A 20211-nucleotide genomic window follows, 5' to 3' on the forward strand; every position below is an offset into this window, starting at 1 on the left:
ATCTCCTTGAGTGGAGATCCCACAGCCACAACACAGGCTTCCGGGAGCAAAGCCACAGTGCTGCCCTAACTGTGACTTGGTTTTCATTTCGGCACCTGAAGCTGTACTGTAGAGGGAAATACACTTTCTGAATTTCAACACATGGGATTTGCTTAAACAGTCAGAAAGCTGAAACAGGCTTTTTCTTTCTGGATGTTACTAATTACCAGCAAATGCATCAAGGCAGGAATGTTTTCCCCAAGCCACAGGATCAGCTGGGATCTGTCTAAGCCACAGGTTCTGCCACCTCCAGGATGGAGTTGCTGACTCAGTCCTCGAGGTTCAAAACATCCTCCGAGGAGAATCGATGTGGTTCTGCACAGGATGCATCTTGTCTCCACAGTGATTAATAATCGCCAGTAAATAAGAGCAGCACAAATGGCTCATGCTGTGAGGGAATGAGACGCAACTGCACTCTCCAGGAATGAGGAGGCAGCAGGGAGGACCCTGAGTAAGGTCATGCAGACAGAGGGGACGTTGGGTGCCAGCCCCCAGCGAGGGCCTCCTCGGTGCACACAGACAGAGCACTCCCTGAGCCGCCGCCGGCTCACAGGAAAGGCTGCTAGCCCTGGCCTGGGCAACAGACCAGATCTCCTCTCTGGGCCCTGGGCCCAGGGGAAGTGCCTCTTCCTCCCTAGGCACCCTGGGCTTTGTGGGGCCTGAGAGGCTAACACACAAGCTAACACCCAACTGTTCAGTTGTCCCTGAGGAAAGACTAGCACAAGGGTGGGGAAAACGCAGATGTGGCAGCCTGCAACCATCCCAGCAAAACGCCTTACACACTTCCATGCTGGGAAAACACATGACACAGGGCTGGGCACAGAAGTCTCTGGGAGGCTCGGGTAAGGGAAGGCTGGGCGATCTCTAACCATACTTCAGCGGCCTGTGTTGGCAACAGGAACATGTCGGGCAGTGGCCACTTGCCCCCCAGTGATGGCTCCACCAGGGCTTCTCAGTGATTCCACTTCGGTCAGAACTCCTCTGCCTCAGGAGATCCTACAGCAAGTGGTGCTGTGCAGAAAGCCTCGACTACCCCAGACCCTGAGTATCTGTCTGTGTGTGCACCCTCTGCTCCCTAGCCCATCTCAGTGTGGTAGATGCATGGGGAAAACGCAGAAGTGCACTGTGCTTATCAGGAGCAGTCAGAGCAGGCACAAGTGCCAGGGGTGAGTACAGTGTTTGGCGTCTCCACCAGGCTCTAGAAGGGGAGTGGCACAGCAAAGAGGGAACCAGCACACAAGCACCCTGTGGAAGGCCTGTGCACAGGACAGGCTGGGGAGAGAAGGCGGCTCACCCATGGCCTGCCTCTGAGTACCACCCAGACCAGCTGTGGGAATGCATGGTCCAGTCTCCCACAGGCTGTCCAGGGTAGGACAAGCAGAGTCCGAGGAATCATCAGAGCCCAGGGAACCACGCAGGCCCTGGGGACAGAAGAAAGAGATCAGGTGGAGCAGGGGCCTCAAAGAAAACAGGACTCTAGTGGACAGCGTGCATGGTGCAGACTCCTGACCAAAACAACATGTCCAACTCACATCCTACATCAGCAACAAGGCAAACTGTATATGGGAGATGGGGGAGAGAGGGACACAGGAACTGTGCATAGGTTAAGCAGTCCTAATTAAAAAAAAAAATTCTAAATGTTCCAAAATCTGAAAGTTTCTGAGATATGATGATACAATTAGAAAATTCCACACTGTGAATCTGTGTTTCATGCAGAAAGTTATTTAAAATCTTGTATAAAAATCCTTCAGACTGTGTGTGTAAAGTATGAAGCATAAACATATGAAGCATAAAAGAATTTCATGTCTGGACTAGAATCCCATCCCCCAAAACTTTCATCTGGTATATGCAAATGTTCAAAAATCCAAAAAAAAAAAAAAAATCCTGAAATCTGAAATACTTCTGGTCCTGAGCATTCTGGAGAAGGGATACTCAACCTGTGCTACCTTCACGCCTCTTCTTGCAAACCTGTAATTATTTTCAAATAAACAGGTTATTTTAAAGATGCTTTGCAAAAACCAGAAATACACAACTGCTCTTCCCAGAGGGGAAGTTGCCCAGTTTTTCTGACCCTAAGCCTGCTGGTCCAGTCTGGAACGGCACCTCCGTCTGCTGGCACTGAGCATTACTGAAGTCTCAGCTTCAGCCTCTGGAGTGTGAAAGCAACAGGCGTGGGCCCGGTGACACTGCAAGACTGCCTCCCTGTGGCCACACACATACTCTGCGCTCCTCCTGGATAGGCTGCACCAGCGACCTCTAAGGTATGGTCGCCATCTCTAGTGCCTCTGCGGTTTCCAACTCAAAGCTGTAAAAACACCCGCTGACAGCGTGGCATCCTGCCATTCAACATATTAACGGCAACAAGAAGGCGATGTGGGCAGCATGTCCACCAAAACGAGTAATTTCCCCAAAGCTCCGATGTCACCACCTGGCTTCCTGGGCTGCACCTCTGCTGAGCCACCAGGCCCAAGGCACACTCATCCTGTCTCCGCACCACAAATGAGGACTGCACCTGACAATCCAGGAGTCCCACAGGGAGGTAAAAGTTAACACCTAGATTAAACCTGTGTCTTCCAGCACCACACCAACCTTGATGCATCCAAACACATACAGGGGAGCCCAGTGTTGGTCCCTCTGCCGAGCTACAGAGTCTAGCTACTCAAGTCCTTCTCTGGGTGCTGCTGTGAGGCTCGCTATGACAATGTCCAAGAGGACAAAGGTTATCACAGTCAGGGAGCCAGAAGGCACTGGGTGGCCCTCCATTAGCTGGATGGCCCAAGCAACCAGAAGGGCCTTGCAGTACAACATAGCTTTCTCCATGCAGCCATACAGAGTGAGACATGAGAACTGGGAACTGCCAGCCAAGATCATGCCACACATATGTGCCCTGAAACTGCTTCTTCCAATACATTATCTCCTGCTCTGCCTAGGGCCGAGACCACAAAAATGCAGTATCCTTCCCCAGAACATCATACCCCCTCCCTGGAGTCACCCAGGCCTGTGCCACCTCTAGTTCTCACTCCACAGGACAGTCACCCCCCCTCCAGGATGTCACACATTTCCCTGGAGTCGCCCAGGCCTGTGCCACCTCTAGTTCTCTTCAATCCACAGGACAGTCACACACACCCCCCCTCCAGGATGTCACACATTTCCCTGGAGTCGCCCAGGCCTGTGCCACCTCTAGTTCTCACTCCACAGGACAGTCACACACACCCCCCTCCAGGATGTCACACATTTCCCTGGAGTCGCCCAGGCCTGTGCCACCTCTAGTTCTCACTCCACAGGACAGTCACACACACACCCCCCCCCCCCAGGATGTCACATATTTCCCTGGAGTCGCCCAGGCCTGTGCCACCTCTAGTTCTCCTCACTCCACAGGACAGTCACCCCCACCCCAGGATGTCACACATTTCCCTGGAGTCGCCCAGGCCTGTGCCACCTCTAGTTCTCACTCCACAGGACAGTCACACACACACACCCAGGATGTCACACATTTCCCTGGAGTCACCCAGGCCTGTGCTACCTCTAGTTCTCCTCACTCCACAGGACAGTCACCCCCCCCCCCCAGGATGTCACACATTTCCCTGGAGTCGCCCAGGCCTGTGCTACCTCTAGTTCTCTTCAATCCACAGGACAGTCACCACCTCCCCAACATGTCAAACCCCCTCCCTGGAGCCATCAGGCCTGTGCCACCTCCAGCTCTCCTCACTCCACCAGGGCAAACCTACTCTTGCTGGTCCCTGCAGACTTATCTCACAAAGGACACTGGGACCAGTACACATCACTCCATGACAGTAGGTATGGTTTCCTTTGACCCTGTCATTTTCAACGCGGGATGCTACATTACATGTCAGTGTCTCATCCTTTATCTTTGTGTCCAGGTCTCTGTAGTCCCCTTCCCTAATGTACACCTTTACCTGGGAGATTCTTCTGAGATCCACCCATGAGCTCCACCCACAAGGGCTGAGAGCAGTTGTGTCATGACGTATTCCACAAGTCTGGCCCCACTGGGTCAGCACCAGGAAACGGCATGACTGGCACTATCCTGTGCCTTCCCCGCAGTCCTTGCACTTGTCCTGTTCCAGGAGGAACCCAGCACCATGGGGCATTTTCAGAGGACTCAGGCCCTGGCTCCAGGCCAGAGTGGTCAGGACTAAACACTGCCAGCCCTTCTGGGCCCCTTCTGAACCTGCCCTGATTGAAGAGGCCGAGCAGAAACATAGAAATGCCAAGAAAATACATTTTCAAATCAGTATTTCCAACATTTTGGTAGTTATGGGACCAGATCTATTATCAGGTATATATATTTTTATGGAACTTGAAGACATCTAGAGAAACAATCAAAACATTTATGTGTTAGGGAAAGAGGTTATTGGAACTGAAATCAGCCACTTAAGAGGAAATAAAGAAAAGAAACCAGAGTAGTAATAAATATCTCTCAATAGAGATGTGGCAATCAAAGTTATAAGGAAAGAACATTACTTGTTTATAAGCTATAAAACAGTTCATGGAAAATGGCAGTAAAAAATGGAAAGTCTATTTTGGGACAAATTTTGAAGTGTATGCATAACTCTTCATGATATGCATTTTCCTATGAACTTTTTAAAGACCATTCATATGTACCGATTTCAAAGGTTTTCTTCTGCACCAAAATAAACTTAGTTTTCATTCTATTTTCCACAAACTTTTGGAACTACCCTCACACAGTCAACCTCCATTTCTGCAGCTCCTTCAAAGCACAGATAGAAAATTTTCAAAAAAGAAATTTCATCTGTACTAAACATGTAGGCTTTTCCTCCTTGTCCTTAACCAATATAGGATAACTACATTCATAGCAGGCACGCTGCACTGGGTGCTATGAGTAACTCAGGGATGAGCTCATACATGCAGGAGGATATGCATAGGCTAAGTACAAACAACATGGTTCTTATTAGGAACTGAACACCTGTGGGTCTTGCCACTCACAGGGGTCCTGGAGCCAGTCTCTTGCAGATACTAAGGAATGGTGACATGCATCACATCCAGGTATGTATTAGCTACAGTGCTAATATTATGAAATAAGGTATTTTATGAACTTAGCATTTCTTTTTTAGAAACATTTATTTTTTGTCAACCTCATTACCATTTTTGCTTCAAAGACTGTGAGAGCAGCTGAACACCACTCAGTGGTTTGAACTTGGGATTTCTTTTTTTTTTTTTTTTTTGACAGGCAGTTAGACAGTGAGAGACAGATAAGAGGGAAAGGTCTTCCTTTTCCATTGGTTCATCCCTCAATGGCCGCTATGGCTGGTGTGCTGCGGCCGGTGCACTGCGCCGATCCGAAGCCAGAAGCCAGGTTCCTCCAGAAGTTGGTGTACACACTTGCCTTGCTAGTCACCCACCTGTGTGCCACACAGAGCAGCTCTTCTCTGTGGGTAAAGACACTCCTGTGCTTCTGAGCTCTGAGGTGTCTTCCAACAACTCAATCCTCTTGCTGAACTGCACTTCTAGAACGGGGATAGCTTTTGGCATTTTGGCAGATATCACACGATAAGCCACATCTGGCTTCCCAATGAACCGCTGCCGTATGCTGATTTCATAAGGTGAGTGAACCTTAATGTCATCTATGTCTTCTCTTGCAAATTGGTGCAGGAGCAAAGAATTGGAGTCATGGATTTCCAATCCAGAAATGAGGATGGTGAGCTTTCCTGACTTAGCTTGAGACCCTGTTTCAGAAATAATAGCGGGAATTGTAATCAAAATCCCTTCTTTTCCAAAAGGTTCACAACTGGCCACTGAGGCACCTTCCCTGGACTTTGATTCTGATGGCATCTTCCAAAGCTTGGGGCTAAAGGGCCACCAGGAAGGAGATTCCAGTTCTGTCAGCAATCTATAGAAGCAAACAAAACATAGAAAAACATATTAATCAATTTTTAAAGAGTAATATTTGTGGGAGGGAAGGCTGCCTCAGCTTCTGTAAAGTGTGTTACCATTTCAACTTTCATTCCCATAAGCACCCACAAAGCAGGAAGGGCCAGGATTACCATCTCCACGTTTTCCAAGAACTGGAGCTGAGAAATCAGGGCCTATGTGTGGTCGTTAGTAGTGAGGAGAGCAGAGGATCACATCTTCCAACCAGAGTATCACTCTTTCCATGCTGTGCTGACTTCAAGTAGGTAATTTTGATGGAAAAATCACTCCTGGTCTCAGTCTCTAGAATGTTCTATGTATGTACTGTCCAATGTAGTAGGAGGCACATCTGGTTACTGAGCACTTGCAATACAGTTAATGCAACTGAGGAACTGAATGTTTACCTCTGTTCAATTTTAATGTGTGTGATCAAATCACAGTGGCTTTATAAGGGTGATGAGTGTGTTGCCTACCTCTCTGCTTCTTGGTTTGCCATGTGATCCTCCCTCCAAACATGTTCCACCACCCACCATGCTCAGCACACACCACACTCACAGGGATATGCGATTTTAGATTGTGAACCTCCAAATAAAGCTTCTTCCTTTTTTGTTTTTAAAGATTTTATGTATTTATTTTAGAGGTAGAGTTACAGACAGCGAGAAGGAGAGACAGAGAGGTCTTCCTTCCATTGGTTCACTCCACAGATGGCCGAAATGGCTGGAGTTGCGCTAATCTGAAGCCAGGAGCCAGGTGCTTCTTCCTGGTCTCCCATGCGGGTGCAGGGGCCCAAGCACTTGGACCATCTTCTACTGCTTTCCCAGGATATAGCAGAGAGCTGGACTGGAAGAGGGGCAGCCAGGTCCAGAATCAGTGCTCGCATGGGATGCCGGTGCCGCAGGCAGAGAGGATTAGCCCACTACACCATGGTGCTGGCCCCAAAGCTTCTTCTTCCTTTTTAAGTAGTTTCCCTCAGGTATTTCAGCTGCAGGGACAAAGCTGACTAATACAGGGTAAAACACTTCAGTTACTCAAGATGAAACATCACTATGGTTAACAATGCTGTATTGTCCACCTGAAAGGTGTTCATAGGATAGAGCTCAGGTGCTCTCAATGCACACACACAAGACAAAGAAAAGAAAATGATACTACATGAGGTAATAAGTATGATTTTGTGGATTCTAAGATGGCAGATTAGGGAACAACAATCTGCACTAGGCTAGGGATAAATGGTTATAAAAAAAAAAAAAAAACACAAGAATAAGTGTAGGACGTGCACTCTCAGGGCAGAATTAGAGAGAACGACCACAATGGAAATTCTATGGAAGGAAGAGGAACACCGTGGACCTGGACCTGTGTGGAAGGTGCGGACGTGCACCATGAACATGGACACAGCACATGACTGCAGCAGCTGACAGCCAGAGAGGGCGCCAGCTTGGAGACAGAGGTGAGATCAGACTGCAGCAACCCGTGGCCATATAGCCAGAGGGAGAGTGTGGTGAGAGGGTGGCCTGGAGCCCTAGAGGCTAGCGGTTACCCACAGATGGATACAGTGGAAGTAAAATGTGCACGTTTCTCTCACCCCATCCTCCCCACAATGGTGCCTGGCGCCCAGCTGAGAGAGAGCAGGAGCCATTTTGGGCAAAAGCAGCAGCTGCAGAAGCACTTTTGTGCATGCTCAGCAACTGGCTGAGACAGGATGCCATCTTCTCAGCAATACTGGCAGAAGTGGCAGGTAGAGGGCAACATTCAGCCAGTGGCTCTTGTGTATGCGTGTGATCCAGAGACTCTAACAGAGGGAAAAATCCACAGTCCCCACTGACTTTGAGCCTGGCTGGAAGAACTGACAGGAGGCTGGGCACCCAGGTAAGACTGTGAGGTACCCCAGCCTCCCAACATACCACAGGCTTCAGGGCTCGAGCCACCTAGGCAGAGCACCCACACACAGCTAGACTGGGGATCGTCTGCCTCTCTGTGGACCAGACAGGCTGGTGGGGCGAAGTGGATACTCTGAACCCAGTGGCTGTGGGAAACTTGTGTGCTGAGACTGTGGGGACTCTGTGATAGCACGAGAGGGTACAGGGTGTAGCTAGGTCTCTGGGCAATCAAAGTGACAGCTCCACACTCTCGGAGCTCAGGGGTGGGTCACTGCAGAGGGATCTTGTGCTCAAAGACTGCATGGATCATTTGTGCAATTCACATGGTAGTATGGATGAGTGTTGCCCCACTGGGAGCTAACACATGGGCACTGACCACCTTGGATGAGAGGAGGTGAGGGTATAACCACACCAACACAGGTGACCATTCCCCCTCTTCTGTTTTCAGGAAGAAATCTACCACATCCATCTTAGGTGTCACCCTGGAGCACTGACCAGAGTTCCCTGGCCGCACCCAGCACACACCTCTGGGTATTCACTGAAAGTGCAGACATTCCACTAAGACACAGAGGCATAGTCCAAAGACAAAAGCCATCAGAGGAAAAAAACAACAAGTATCTGGACAAATGCCTAAAAACAAATGCAGAAATTAAAGAAACAAGAATAAGGAAGACAACATGACTCCACAAAAGAACAACAGCATTTCAATATTAGAATGTGAAGATGAAGACATTGATAAAATGCCAAAATGGAATTCAAAAGATTGACGATTACTCAAAAGCAACCAAGACTCCACTGATAGGCTATTGGAACTCATAAAAGAATTTGGTAAAGTGGCAGAATATAAAATTAACACAAAAAAAACAATATACACAGACAATGCAATGGCTAAGAAGGAACTTTTAAGATCAATCCCATTCATAATAGCTATAAAAAATTTAATACCTTGGAATAAATTTAACCAAGGATGTCAAAGATCTCTGTAATGAAAATTATAAAACATTAAAGAAATAGAAGATAAAAAATGGAAAAATCTTCCATATTCATGGATTGGGAGAGTCAATATCATCAAAATGTATATACTCCCAAAAGCAATTTACAGATTCAATGTGATCTCCATCAAACTACCACTGACATTCTTTTCCGATCTAGAAAAAAATGATGCTGAAATTCATATGGAAACACAAGAGACCCTGAATAGCTAAAGCAAAAACGCAAAAAAGACTTATTTACTTATTTTAGAGGTAGAGTTACAGACAGAGGGAAAGACAGAAAGAAAGGTCTTCTAGCTGCTGGTTTGCTCCCCAAATGGCCACAATGGCTGGAGCTGGGCTGATCTAAAGCCAGGAGTCAGAAGTTTCCTCTGGGTCTCCCATGCAGGTGGGGCCGTCTTCCACTGCTTTCCCAGGCCATAGCAGAGAGCTGGATTGGAAGAGGAGCAGCTGGGATATGAACCAGTGCCCATATGGGATGCCAGCACCATACACATAGGTTTAGCCCACTCTGCCACAGTGCCGGCCCCATAAAACAATTTTATACAACAAAACAAACCAGGAAGCATCACAATACCAGATTTCAAGACATAATACAGGACAGTTATAATCAAAGCAGCCTGGTACTGGCACAAAAACAGATCTGTGTATCAATGGAACAGAACAGAAACTCCATAAATCAATCCACACATCTATACCCAATTTATTATTATTTTTTTAATTTGATAGGTAGAGTTATAGACAGTGAGAGAGAGACACAGAGAAAGGTCTTCCTTCTATTGGTTCACTCCCCAAATGGCCGCTATGGCAGGCGCTGCACCAATCCGAAGCCAGGAGCCAGGTGCCTCCTCCTGGTCTCCCATGCGGGTGCAGGGGCTTAAGCACCTGGGTCATCCGCCACTGCCCTCCCCGGGCCACAGCAGAGAGCTGGACTGGAAGAGGAGCAACCGGGACTAGAACCTGGCGCCCATATGGGATGCCGGCACCGAAGGTGGAGGATTAACCAAGTAAGCCACGGCGCTGGTCCCTACCCAATTTATTTTTGACAAAGGAGCTAAAATCAATCCTTGGAGCAAGCACAGTCTCCTCAACAAATGGTGCTGGGAAAACTGGATCTCCGTGGGCAGAAGTATGAAACTAGACTCCTACCTTACACCTTACACCAAAATCAACTCAAAATGGATCAAAGACCTAAATCTACAACCTGATATCATCAAATTACTAGAGAACATTGGGGGAAACTCTGCAAGACATTGGTACAAGGAAAGACTTCTTGGAAAAGACCCCAGAAGCACAGGCAATCAAAATCAAAATTGACAAATGGGATTACATCAAGCTGAGAAACTTCTTCACTTAAAAGAAACACTCAGCAAAGTGAAGAAGCAACCAACAGAATGAGAAAAAAAAATATTTGCAAACCACACAACTGATGAAGGGTTAATATCCAGTATCTATAAAGAGCTGAAGAAACTCATCAACAACAAAATAAACCATTCAGTTTAGAAATGGGCAAAGGACTTGATCAGGTATTTTTCCTTTTTTTTTTTTTTAAGATAGATTTATTTATTTATTTATTTATTTATTTGAAAGGCAGAGTTACAGAGAGGCAGAGGCATATATATATATATATATATATATAGAGAGAGAGAGAGAGAGAGAGAGAGAGAGAGAGAGAGGCAGAGGCATCGATCAATCAATCGATTGATCAACAGAGAGATGTCTTCCATCCACTGGTTCACTCTCCAAATGGCCACAACAGCCAGAGCTGTGCCGACCTGAAGCCAGGAGCCAGGAGCTTCTTCTGGGTCTCCCATGTGGATGCAGGGGCCAAAAGAGTTGGCCATCTTCTGCTTTCCAAGGCCATAGCAGAGAGCTGGATCAGAAGCGTGTAGCAGCTGGGACTTGAATCAGGACCCAAATGGGATGCCAGCACTGCAGGTAACAACTTTACCCACTACGCCACAGTGCCAGCCCAAGAACAGGCATTTTTCAAGAGAGGAAATTCAAATGGCCAACAGACACTTGAAAAAATGGTGAGGATCACCAGCCATCAGGGAACACAAATCAAAACCACAATGAGATTTCACCTCACTTCAGTTAGAATGGCTCTAAAACAGAAACCAAGAAAAAACAAATGTTGGTGAGGATGTGAGGAAAAAGGCAACCTAGTCCACTGCTGATGGGAATGTCAACTGGTGCATCCACTGTGGGAGACAGTATGGAGATACCGCAGAAATCTGAATATAGACCTATCATATGATCCAGCCAGCCCACTCCTGTGAATTTATCCAAACCAAATGAAATCAGAATATGAAAGTTATCTGTACCCTCATGTTCATTGCAGCTCAATTCACAACAGCTAAGATATGGAATCAACTCAGACTTCCATCAACTGTTGACTGGATCAAGAAATTATGGGTCGACTAGGGCCGGTGCTGTGTTGCAGTGGGTTAAAGCCCCAGCCTGAAGTGCTGGCATCCCCAGTGGGTGCCAGTTCAAGTCCTAGTTGCTCCACTTCCCATCCAGCTCTCTGCGAGTGCTCTAGGAAAGCAGAAGCAGAAAATGGCCTAAGTACTTGGGCCCCTGCACCTAAGTGGGAAACTGGGAGGAAGCTCTTGGCTCCTGCCTTCAGGTTGGCCCAGCTCTGGCCATTGTGGCCATTTGGGGAGTTAACCAGCGAATGGAGGATCTCTCTATATATAACTCTACCTTTCAGATAAATAAAATAAATATTTAAAAAAAGACATTATGGTATATATATATGCTATGGAGTACTACTCAGCCATAAAAAGAAAAAAAGAAATCCTGTCTTTTGCAACAAAATGGATTCAACTGCAAACCACTGTACTTAGTGAAATAGGCCAGTCCCCAAAAGACAGATATTATATGTTTTCCCTGGTCTGTGGTAACTAACTAATAGAGTACCTGAAATGTAATGTATAAGAGTGAACTGGACATTTTGAGATTTGATGACTGTTTACAGCCCTTGTCTCTTCTGCTGAGGAACAGTGTTTTTTCCTTCATACTGTTTGTTGACTCTTCACTTAGTGCAGGATTAACCTTATGATCATTAAGTAAACTGAAAATAGATCTTTGTAAAAATTTAGAGTGGGAATAGGAGAGGGAGGAGAAAGAAGGGTTGCAGCATGGGCAGGAGAGAGGGAGGGAGGGTAGAAGTATCACTATGTTCTCAAATCTGTATGTATGAAATACATAAAACCTGCCGGTGCCACAGCTCAATAGGCTAATCCTCCGCCTGCGGCGCCGGCACACCGGGTTCTAGTTCCGGTCAGGGCGCCGGATTCTGTCCCAGTTGCCCCTCTTCCAGGCCAGCTCTCTGCTGTGGCCCGGGAGTGCAGTGGAGGATGGCCCAAGTGCTTGGGCCCTGCACCCGCATGGGAGACCAGGAGAAGCACCTGGCTCCTGCCTTTGGATCAGCGCAGTGCGCTGGCCACAGCATGCCGGCTGCGGTGGCCATTGGAGGGTGAACCAATGGCAAAAGGAAGACCTTTCTCTCCCACTGTCCACTCTGCCTGTAAAAAATAAAATAAAATAAAAATACATGAAACTTGTGTAACTTAAATAAAATTTTTTAAAACTTTGATATTGGTGATTATTTCACAATGTACGCATTTATATATATATATATCAAAACATCAAGTTATATACCTTAAATACATACAAATTTTGTCAATTATACCTCAATAATCCTAAAATCAGATGATATCTTTGTCTTACTGTGTTGTCTTTTGTTCACTCCAGAGCCTGAAAGCCAAACTTTGCAACACCTCCTGAGAGCACTGTGCCTGCGTGCCTCCACAAGTCTGTTGTGGAAGAAGGCCTAGATGTCCTTAGATCACAGACCCCAGGTCAGATGTTATGACATGGCTCTTTCAGCAGAACCATAGACCACACAGCCCATCCATTCTGACAGAAATTTTAATGAGTATAAAGGAACAGAATGAAACACAAGCAGCCAGGCATTCAAAGGCCCTGGTGTTAAGAAGTTTCTTCTCACTACTCAAAGCATAAAGGTGCTGGTTCTGAGGAGATGTCAAGACAGCGAGCCTCACAACCCCTGAGGATGGTCCAGACCAGAAATGGGCTGTGCTATGGTTTGGATATTAGAATGTCCCCCAGATGTCTGTAAGAAAAGGCTCAGAGCTCAGAGGTGGTAGAACCTTTAGGAGGCTCTTGGGTTACTGTGGACATTGCCTTGGGAAGGGACTGTGCAAAGTCAGATCTCTTTCCTTTCTTTCTCTGCTCTGGTTCCAGGTGTCACTTCCTGTTCTGATCTAAGCTCCCACTGCTGCCACTTCTGCACCCTCATCAGAGGTCAAAACCATTAGGACCTCCTGATCTTAGACTTGGAACTTCTGAAATTATGGGCTATACAAACCTTTCCTCTTTATGAAGTTAAGTTGCCTCAGGTATTACATTGGAGCAATGCAAAGCTGACTAACACAGGCTGTTCTCTGGGAGGAAGCTGCCCAGAATTGAGCAAATACAAGATGACCATGCAGTAGGGCAACAGTGCTGCAGGCTCTCCAGGCTTGATGTCAGGAACCAATGAGGAGACCTTGGCAATTTAGTCAAGGGCTGGTCAGACGACGTCTGCAGCTGACCCAACAATACTAGGACTCTGTTCCTCTTCAACTCATCTTTGAAGATTTTGGGAAGAGGAACACAACACGGAGAGGAGTCCAAGACTCACAAATACCAAGGGAGTACGTTCCTAACCACATTTCCTAGCAGGAATCAAAAACAAACAATGGGACTGCCTAGGCCAACATGGCAAGTGAGAAAGCATGCTTGATAAATCTCTTCCAAGTTTCTGATATCTAGCCAGATGCACAAGAAGGTGGGGACCAGCTGCAGTGGAGATGTTTATTCCCAAACTGTCTTTGCTTCACCTAGGAACTGAAACAAGATGACACTCCAAAGACAAAGAAACGCCGTCTGTCCACAAGAGCCCCTGACCTGCAGCTGAGGAGACAGAAGCTGTGCTCACCCAGGCCCAGGCCAGGCCCTCAACTGTACAGTGCCCTCCTGTCCCTTTATCTGTGGAAGCCCTCATAGTCCAGTCCCAGGTCACATCTCACAGTGAACTGGAGAAAGAGAGAGAACCCACTGTGACTAAGGCCCCATCAGAAGGGCTCTGGAATCCCACAGCCCAAAGAGCAGAGCGCAGACTCCCCAAGTGTGATAGCTAATGCTATGTGACCACCTAGCCACAGAGCCCACACATTTGGTCAAACTATTCCGGAGGTTTCTGCAAAGGTGTTTTTGATGATATTAACATTTAAATCACTGGACTTTGATAAAGCAGATGGAGTCCCATAACATGCCTGGGCCTGTGATCATTTGAAGGCCTAAGTAGAACAAAGACTTGTCTCCTGGACATTGTGGCACAGTGGGTTATGTAGCCACTTGGGAGGTCTGCATCCCATACTGGAGTGCCAGGAACAGAACTACGTTTAGAAACATAACGATAGAGGTTTAAAATAGAAAAGCTTGAGCTTGGTGTGCTAAGAAAACAAACTCAAGGACATGCCTTCACAGATAAAGGCCAGAGGGTGCAGCTAAAGATGGCAGATCGAACACACAGGGTTTTTCCAAGGTCAAAGAGAAGATAAAACAGCAACAAAATTTTGGAAACTGCAAAACAGATTAACCTAGCAGATCCAAGAAAAGAAAGCTGTTAGCCAGCATCAGGAAAATATGAAAAGCAACCCAACATGCATCACAGAACCCAGAATGTAGAAGAGGTAGAACCAGCAACATGTGGAGCAGGGGTAGAGGGTGGCCCAGAGACACAGCTGGTGGCAAGCCTGCCTGGAGAAGCACACTGAACTGGTCACCCCAGGCACATAACTGCTGCTTCCCAAAGGCAGGAGGTTGGGACTTCTGTATCCAGTGGTGTCAGCTGACAGGTATGTGATGGGGAGAAGGAAGAACCAGGAGAAGCCCCTAAAAAGGCTCATGCTCCAGCCAGAATGCTGTGGGCCTAAGACCTAAAGGCTATAGCCCAGAGTCCAGCCCCTGAGAGCCCCAAACACATGGGCACCATGAGAAGAGAGATGTTTCTGAAGAGAAAAACACATAATAAAACAGAGAAAAAGTATGCAGGAAAAAGCAAGCCCCCAAAAAGTGTGAAACAATGCCAGCTATAACATGCTGAGACATCATCCAGAAGAAAGATCAAGATGCCACTCAAAAGAAGCACTGGGGAAAAATTAATTCCTAGAATGAAGCGTAACAGAAATAAAAGAGATATAAAACGCAAGATACATGCAGCCATGAAAAGAAAAAAAAGAGGCAACGTGAGAATAGAATAACATTACAAGAACAGTCCAGGTTGTCAGATGTACCAAAAAAATGGGAGTCCCAGGAAGAATGAACTGTTTGAAATGAAGTAAAAGGGGCAGGCATTTGTTGCAGAGGTTAAGATGCCTCTTGAGACATCTGCATTCTAAATTAGTTGGAGTTCTGGCTACATCAGTTCCAATTCAGCTTGCTGCTAATGAGCACCCTGGGATACAGCAAATGATTTCTCAAATACTTAGGTCTCTGCTCCCAATGTGAAAGACCTGGAATGACTTCCTGGCTATGGCTTGGCCCAGCTCTGGCTGTTGTGAGCATTTGAGGAGTGAACCAGCAGTTAAAAGATCTCCTTGTTTGACTCTTTCTCTCTGCTTTTCAAATAAAATGGAAATAAACAAAAATTCACCAAAACTCACTCTCCCAACCACAATGTGGGAGGCAAGTGTGTCCTGATCACCAAATAGGAGCTTCACTGACAGGAACACATCACTCACACAGCTCATGCCTGTGTCTCTCACCTTGTGTACCACACATGGTGTGTACACATTACTCACACAGCTCACACCGGTGTCTATGTTTGTGCCACATGCTGTGCAATGCAGGTGTGTCTCTCACCGTGTGTGTCCCGCATGCTGTGCAATGCAGGTGCGTGTCTCTCACCGTGTGTGTCCTGCATGCTGTGCTTTGCAGGTGTGTGTCTCTCACCATGTGTGTCCCACATGCTGTGCAACGCAGCTGCGTGTCTCTGTGTGTGTCCCGCATGCTGTGCAATGCAGGTGCGTGTCTCTCACCGTGTGTGTCCCACACGCTGTGCAATACAGGTGCGTGTCTCTGTGTGTGTCCTGCATGCTATGCTTTGCAGGTGTGTGTCTCTCACCGTGTGTGTCCCGCATGCTGTGCAATGCAGGTGCGTGTCTCTCACCGTGTGTGTCCCGCATGCTGTGCAATACAGGTGCGTGTCTCTCACCGTGTGTGTCCCACACGCTGTGCAATACAGGTGTGTGTCTCTCACCGTGTGTGTCCCGCATGCTGTGCAATGCAGGTGCGTGTCTCTCACCGTGTGTGTCCCACACGCTGTGCAATACAGGTGCGTGTCTCTCACCGTGTGTGTCCCACATGCTGTGCAATACAGGTGCGTGTCTCTCACCGTGTGTGTCCCACATGCTGTGCAATACAGGTGCGTGTCTCTGTGTGTGTCCCACATGCTGTGCAATGCAGGTGTGTCTCTCACCGTGTGTGTCCCACACGCTGTGCAATGCAGGTGTGTGTCTCTCACCGTGTGTGTCCCACATGCTGTGCAATACAGGTGCGTGTCTCTCACCGTGTGTGTCCCACATGCTGTGCAATACAGGTGCGTGTCTCTCACCGTGTGTGTCCCACATGCTGTGCAATACAGGTGCGTGTCTCTGTGTGTGTCCCACATGCTGTGCAATGCAGGTGTGTCTCTCACCGTGTGTGTCCCACACGCTGTGCAATGCAGGTGTGTCTCTCGCCGTGTGTGTCCCGCATGCTGTGCAATGCAGGTGCGTGTCTCTCACGGTGTGTGTCCTGCATGCTGTGCTTTGCAGGTGCGTGTCTCTCACCGTGTGTGTCCCACACGCTGTGCAATGCAGGTGTGTGTGTCTCTCAGCCTTGTTCTCAGAACATGTTTTGTACACCAAACATGCACCCTGCCCTAGCTGAGCCAGAGCAATTTCTGGGCTAGCCCACCTGTCAGCCACATCCAGGTCTGACTCCATCTTCTCCAGGCCCCTCATGACACTGCCCAGCTGCTCGCCCTGGTGGTGAAGGACCTTCGCAGTATCTTCCAGACGCTTCTGGGACCTAGCCATCAATCCAGTGAGCTCCTTCCCCCGGGTCGAGGGGGACAACGCAGTGTTCACAGCAGCTCCTGGCTGAGATAGCAGCAGCTCCCTCCAGAAGTGCTCAATGATGGTGAAGACTACATTGCGACTGGGCCTCAAGGAGCTGAACCAGTGCTTGCCATGGTCCTTTTCCAGGATGGTGATGGAGCTGAAGATGAAATGTGAAGCCTCCTTCTTCACTTCAGTGATGCTGGAGAGGGGAAAGCCAACAAGAACCTCACCAGCTCTGTCCGCTGTGAACTTCAGTGAGAGCGACGTTAAGGACAGTTTCCCAGGGACCCATCGTTTCTCAAGGTCCAAGTAGTAGGAGCAGGGCCAGGCATGGATGCAGATGTCTCTGCTCATCTTTCCCTGGTGTGGTTGTGTCTCATGGAGGCCACAGCCTCTGCCTCTGAGGAACAAGAGAGACAGGTTGGTAGGCAGGGGAAGCTGAACACAGAGCCCTAACTTTGGCTAGAGACACTCAGAAACCGACCACCATGAGAGGCAGCCACAAAGGCAGTTCAGGGCTCTATGTATACTGACAAGAGCCAACACCTCTAACTAGAGATGAGGGAGACAGTTGTGATCATAATAGAGACCCCACAGTCCCAGACTCATGCCTGTCTCCTCCATGGGAGACTTCAAACTCTCATCCCCAATACAAGACCCTTCACCTCTGTGCTCCTTGGAGTAAGCCCCCTTGGATCAGCGTCCACGGAGGACATGCCTTGAAGTGGGAATTATTGGAGCCACTACCCTGGGCCCCAGGCCTCATTCCTTGGTCTTGACAGGTGGCTGTCGATCTCAGACCCTTCCCACAGACACAATCTTGTGGCTGTGATGTCTTTGTCACTGGACAGTCATAAAGGTTTCTATTCACAGTGCCCTTTGAAATTTCTATGCCATAAATCGTACAGAGTGAACAACCCAACAAATGTTTTGTAGACGTATGTATTTATATATGTATATACACCTGGGTATCACTATAAGTAGTACAGCATTTTCACACTTGTATTGACACCTATCAATGCATTATGAAAAAATCATGGCTGTCAGGTCTGCATTAACCTTGTATTACTTTTAGTCCAATCATCTCACAGATGAAGAATATAGTTAATAGGATGAGGGCCTCAGACAAGGTTCAACCATGAGTTTACAGCACTGACTGGGCAGGAGCCAGGTGTGGTAATGCCTTGGCCTGAGGATTCCAAGTTGACAGTGGTCTAGCTTTAATGGGGCATTTCTTCCAATTCTCCTTCTCTCTCTTCCCACCTCCCTCCCTCTTCCTGTTTGCCTCTGTTTCATTGGCTCTTTTACACACACACACACACACACATTTACTGATGATACAACATCATTTATAACAGGAGAGTGACTAGCATCATCCCTTAAAATACTGCAAAGTGTGGGTTTTGCACAAAATGGCTACAGGCCACAGGGATTCTTATGGGTCAGCTCACAGGCTTGTGAGCCCCTGCAAGGCACCATATGCTGTGTTGGGCAGAATGTAAGAAAGAAGCAACAGTGCCACAGTCCCTGTCTTGCCCGGCTTGGAATCAGCTGGAATCCCATTCATTTTCTCACTGAGTTACACTCCCAGCGACCAGATTTTACAAGATCATTATTGTACTAGACATCACAGCAAGCAATACAAGGCTGGGCAAGACACAAAAAGATGGACCCCACATTTTAAGAGACTACATCAAAATGAGATTTCTAGTGATACAGAAACTAAGTTCACCACATTTCAGATGGTACAGGGACATGTTCTGAAAAAAATGCATCATTAGATGACTTTGTCCCTGTGTGAACAAAATCATAGCATGCCCTTACACGAACCCAGATGGTAGACACCAATGCCCCCCATGCAGCATCTTGATGCAGTCAAGTGATGTGGTAACCATGAGTTGTGTGAAGCTGTTGACAGTCTAACACAGAAGGCTGTCTTTTTTTTTTTAAGATTTATTATTCATTTATCTGAAAGGCAGAGTGACAGAGAGGTACAGGCAGAGACAGAGAGAGGTCTTCCATTCACTGGTTCACTCCCCAAATGGCCGGAGCTGTGCTGATCTGAAGCCAGGAGCTTCTTCTGGGTCTCCCATGTGGGTGCAGTGGCCCAAGGACTTGGACCATCTTCTACTGCTTTCCTAGGCCATGGCAGAGAGCTGGATTGGAAGTGGAGCAGCTGGGACTCAAACTGGCGCCCATATGGGATGCTGACACTGCAGGCAGCGGCTTTACCTGCTATGCCACAGTGCCAGCCCCCAGCAGGCTGTCTTACAGTAAACTTCCTTGTAAGTAGAAGAAGCACACTCTAAAATAACAATAACAATTGTAGTACATCATGTGTCATATACCTTATGTAACTGTACATACACATTGTGTATGTATACGTGCATATATGTACACATGACTGGCCACAAGGTAGGTGTGCTGATAACAGCAAGCACTAAACAATTGAGGAAGGCGCTGTGCTGCAATGTCACAACAGCTATGATATCACTAGGTAACAGGAAACTTTTAGCTCTGTCATGACCTTATGGCACTTGTGGTACACATAGCCCATTGTGGACAGATATGTCCTTCGGTAATGCAGGCAAAAAGGCATCAGGCACATGTGCAGCCCTGCAGCATCTGTGGAGACAGCAGGAAAGCTGATGGGAGTGACCACAGCCAGCTGCCTCCTTATGCCCCAGGGCCCTCTCTCTCTCCAGCCCTCACAGGTTTCCCTTGTGCTCATCTTCTCACGGACAGATTTGCTATGCTCAGAACACAGTAGGATGCTACTCATCTACTTGATTGGAACCTCTCAGAGGGCAATTCTAGTCCCAGTCCTAACTTAAGTGTGGTGCTTGTTCCCTGGGCCCTGGGGTTACAACTGAGGTCAATCCTACAGGTTGGCTTCACCCTGCTGCTTAGAGTTCCATTGACAGCATCCTTAATTAAGCACTGTAGGAGACACACTGACCAGTTTTGCTCCAGTCAGGTTAACCACAACGATATGCACAAGGTCACCAAGGCGAGCTTAGCCCTTCTATTAGAAAAGAAAGTGTCTACCATTTTTGTCTTGAATCCATTTATTTGATGAACACAAGGCATAGACACACCTAGAACTTGCTATTAGTTTTTACTATCTGATCATATGCAATATGATCATATGATATTGCATATGATCATATGCAATATGCTTAATGTATGCAAAACTCAGGTGCCTGATTAATACAAAATGATTGGGTTCCATTGTTT

At 47.4% G+C, this 20211-nt stretch overlaps 1 protein-coding gene across 2 annotated transcripts in view; it reads right to left on the bottom strand.

Annotated features, from left to right (window-relative positions):
- SNAP47 (synaptosome associated protein 47) overlaps positions 1-20211 on the bottom strand; it is an 86907-nt gene that overhangs the window by 57832 nt on the left and 8864 nt on the right. For both annotated transcript variants that reach the window (XM_062189372.1, XM_062189373.1), the window contains exons 2-3: positions 16829-17374; positions 5421-5908 (exon numbers count right to left, since the gene is read on the bottom strand). In XM_062189372.1, coding sequence (XP_062045356.1) covers positions 5421-5908; positions 16829-17328 — 988 coding nt within the window. In that variant the 5' untranslated portion in view covers positions 17329-17374. The remainder of the gene's footprint in view (positions 1-5420; positions 5909-16828; positions 17375-20211) is intronic.

This window comes from Lepus europaeus, chromosome 4 (assembly GCF_033115175.1).
Source record: "Lepus europaeus isolate LE1 chromosome 4, mLepTim1.pri, whole genome shotgun sequence".
Lineage (NCBI taxonomy): Eukaryota > Metazoa > Chordata > Mammalia > Lagomorpha > Leporidae > Lepus > Lepus europaeus.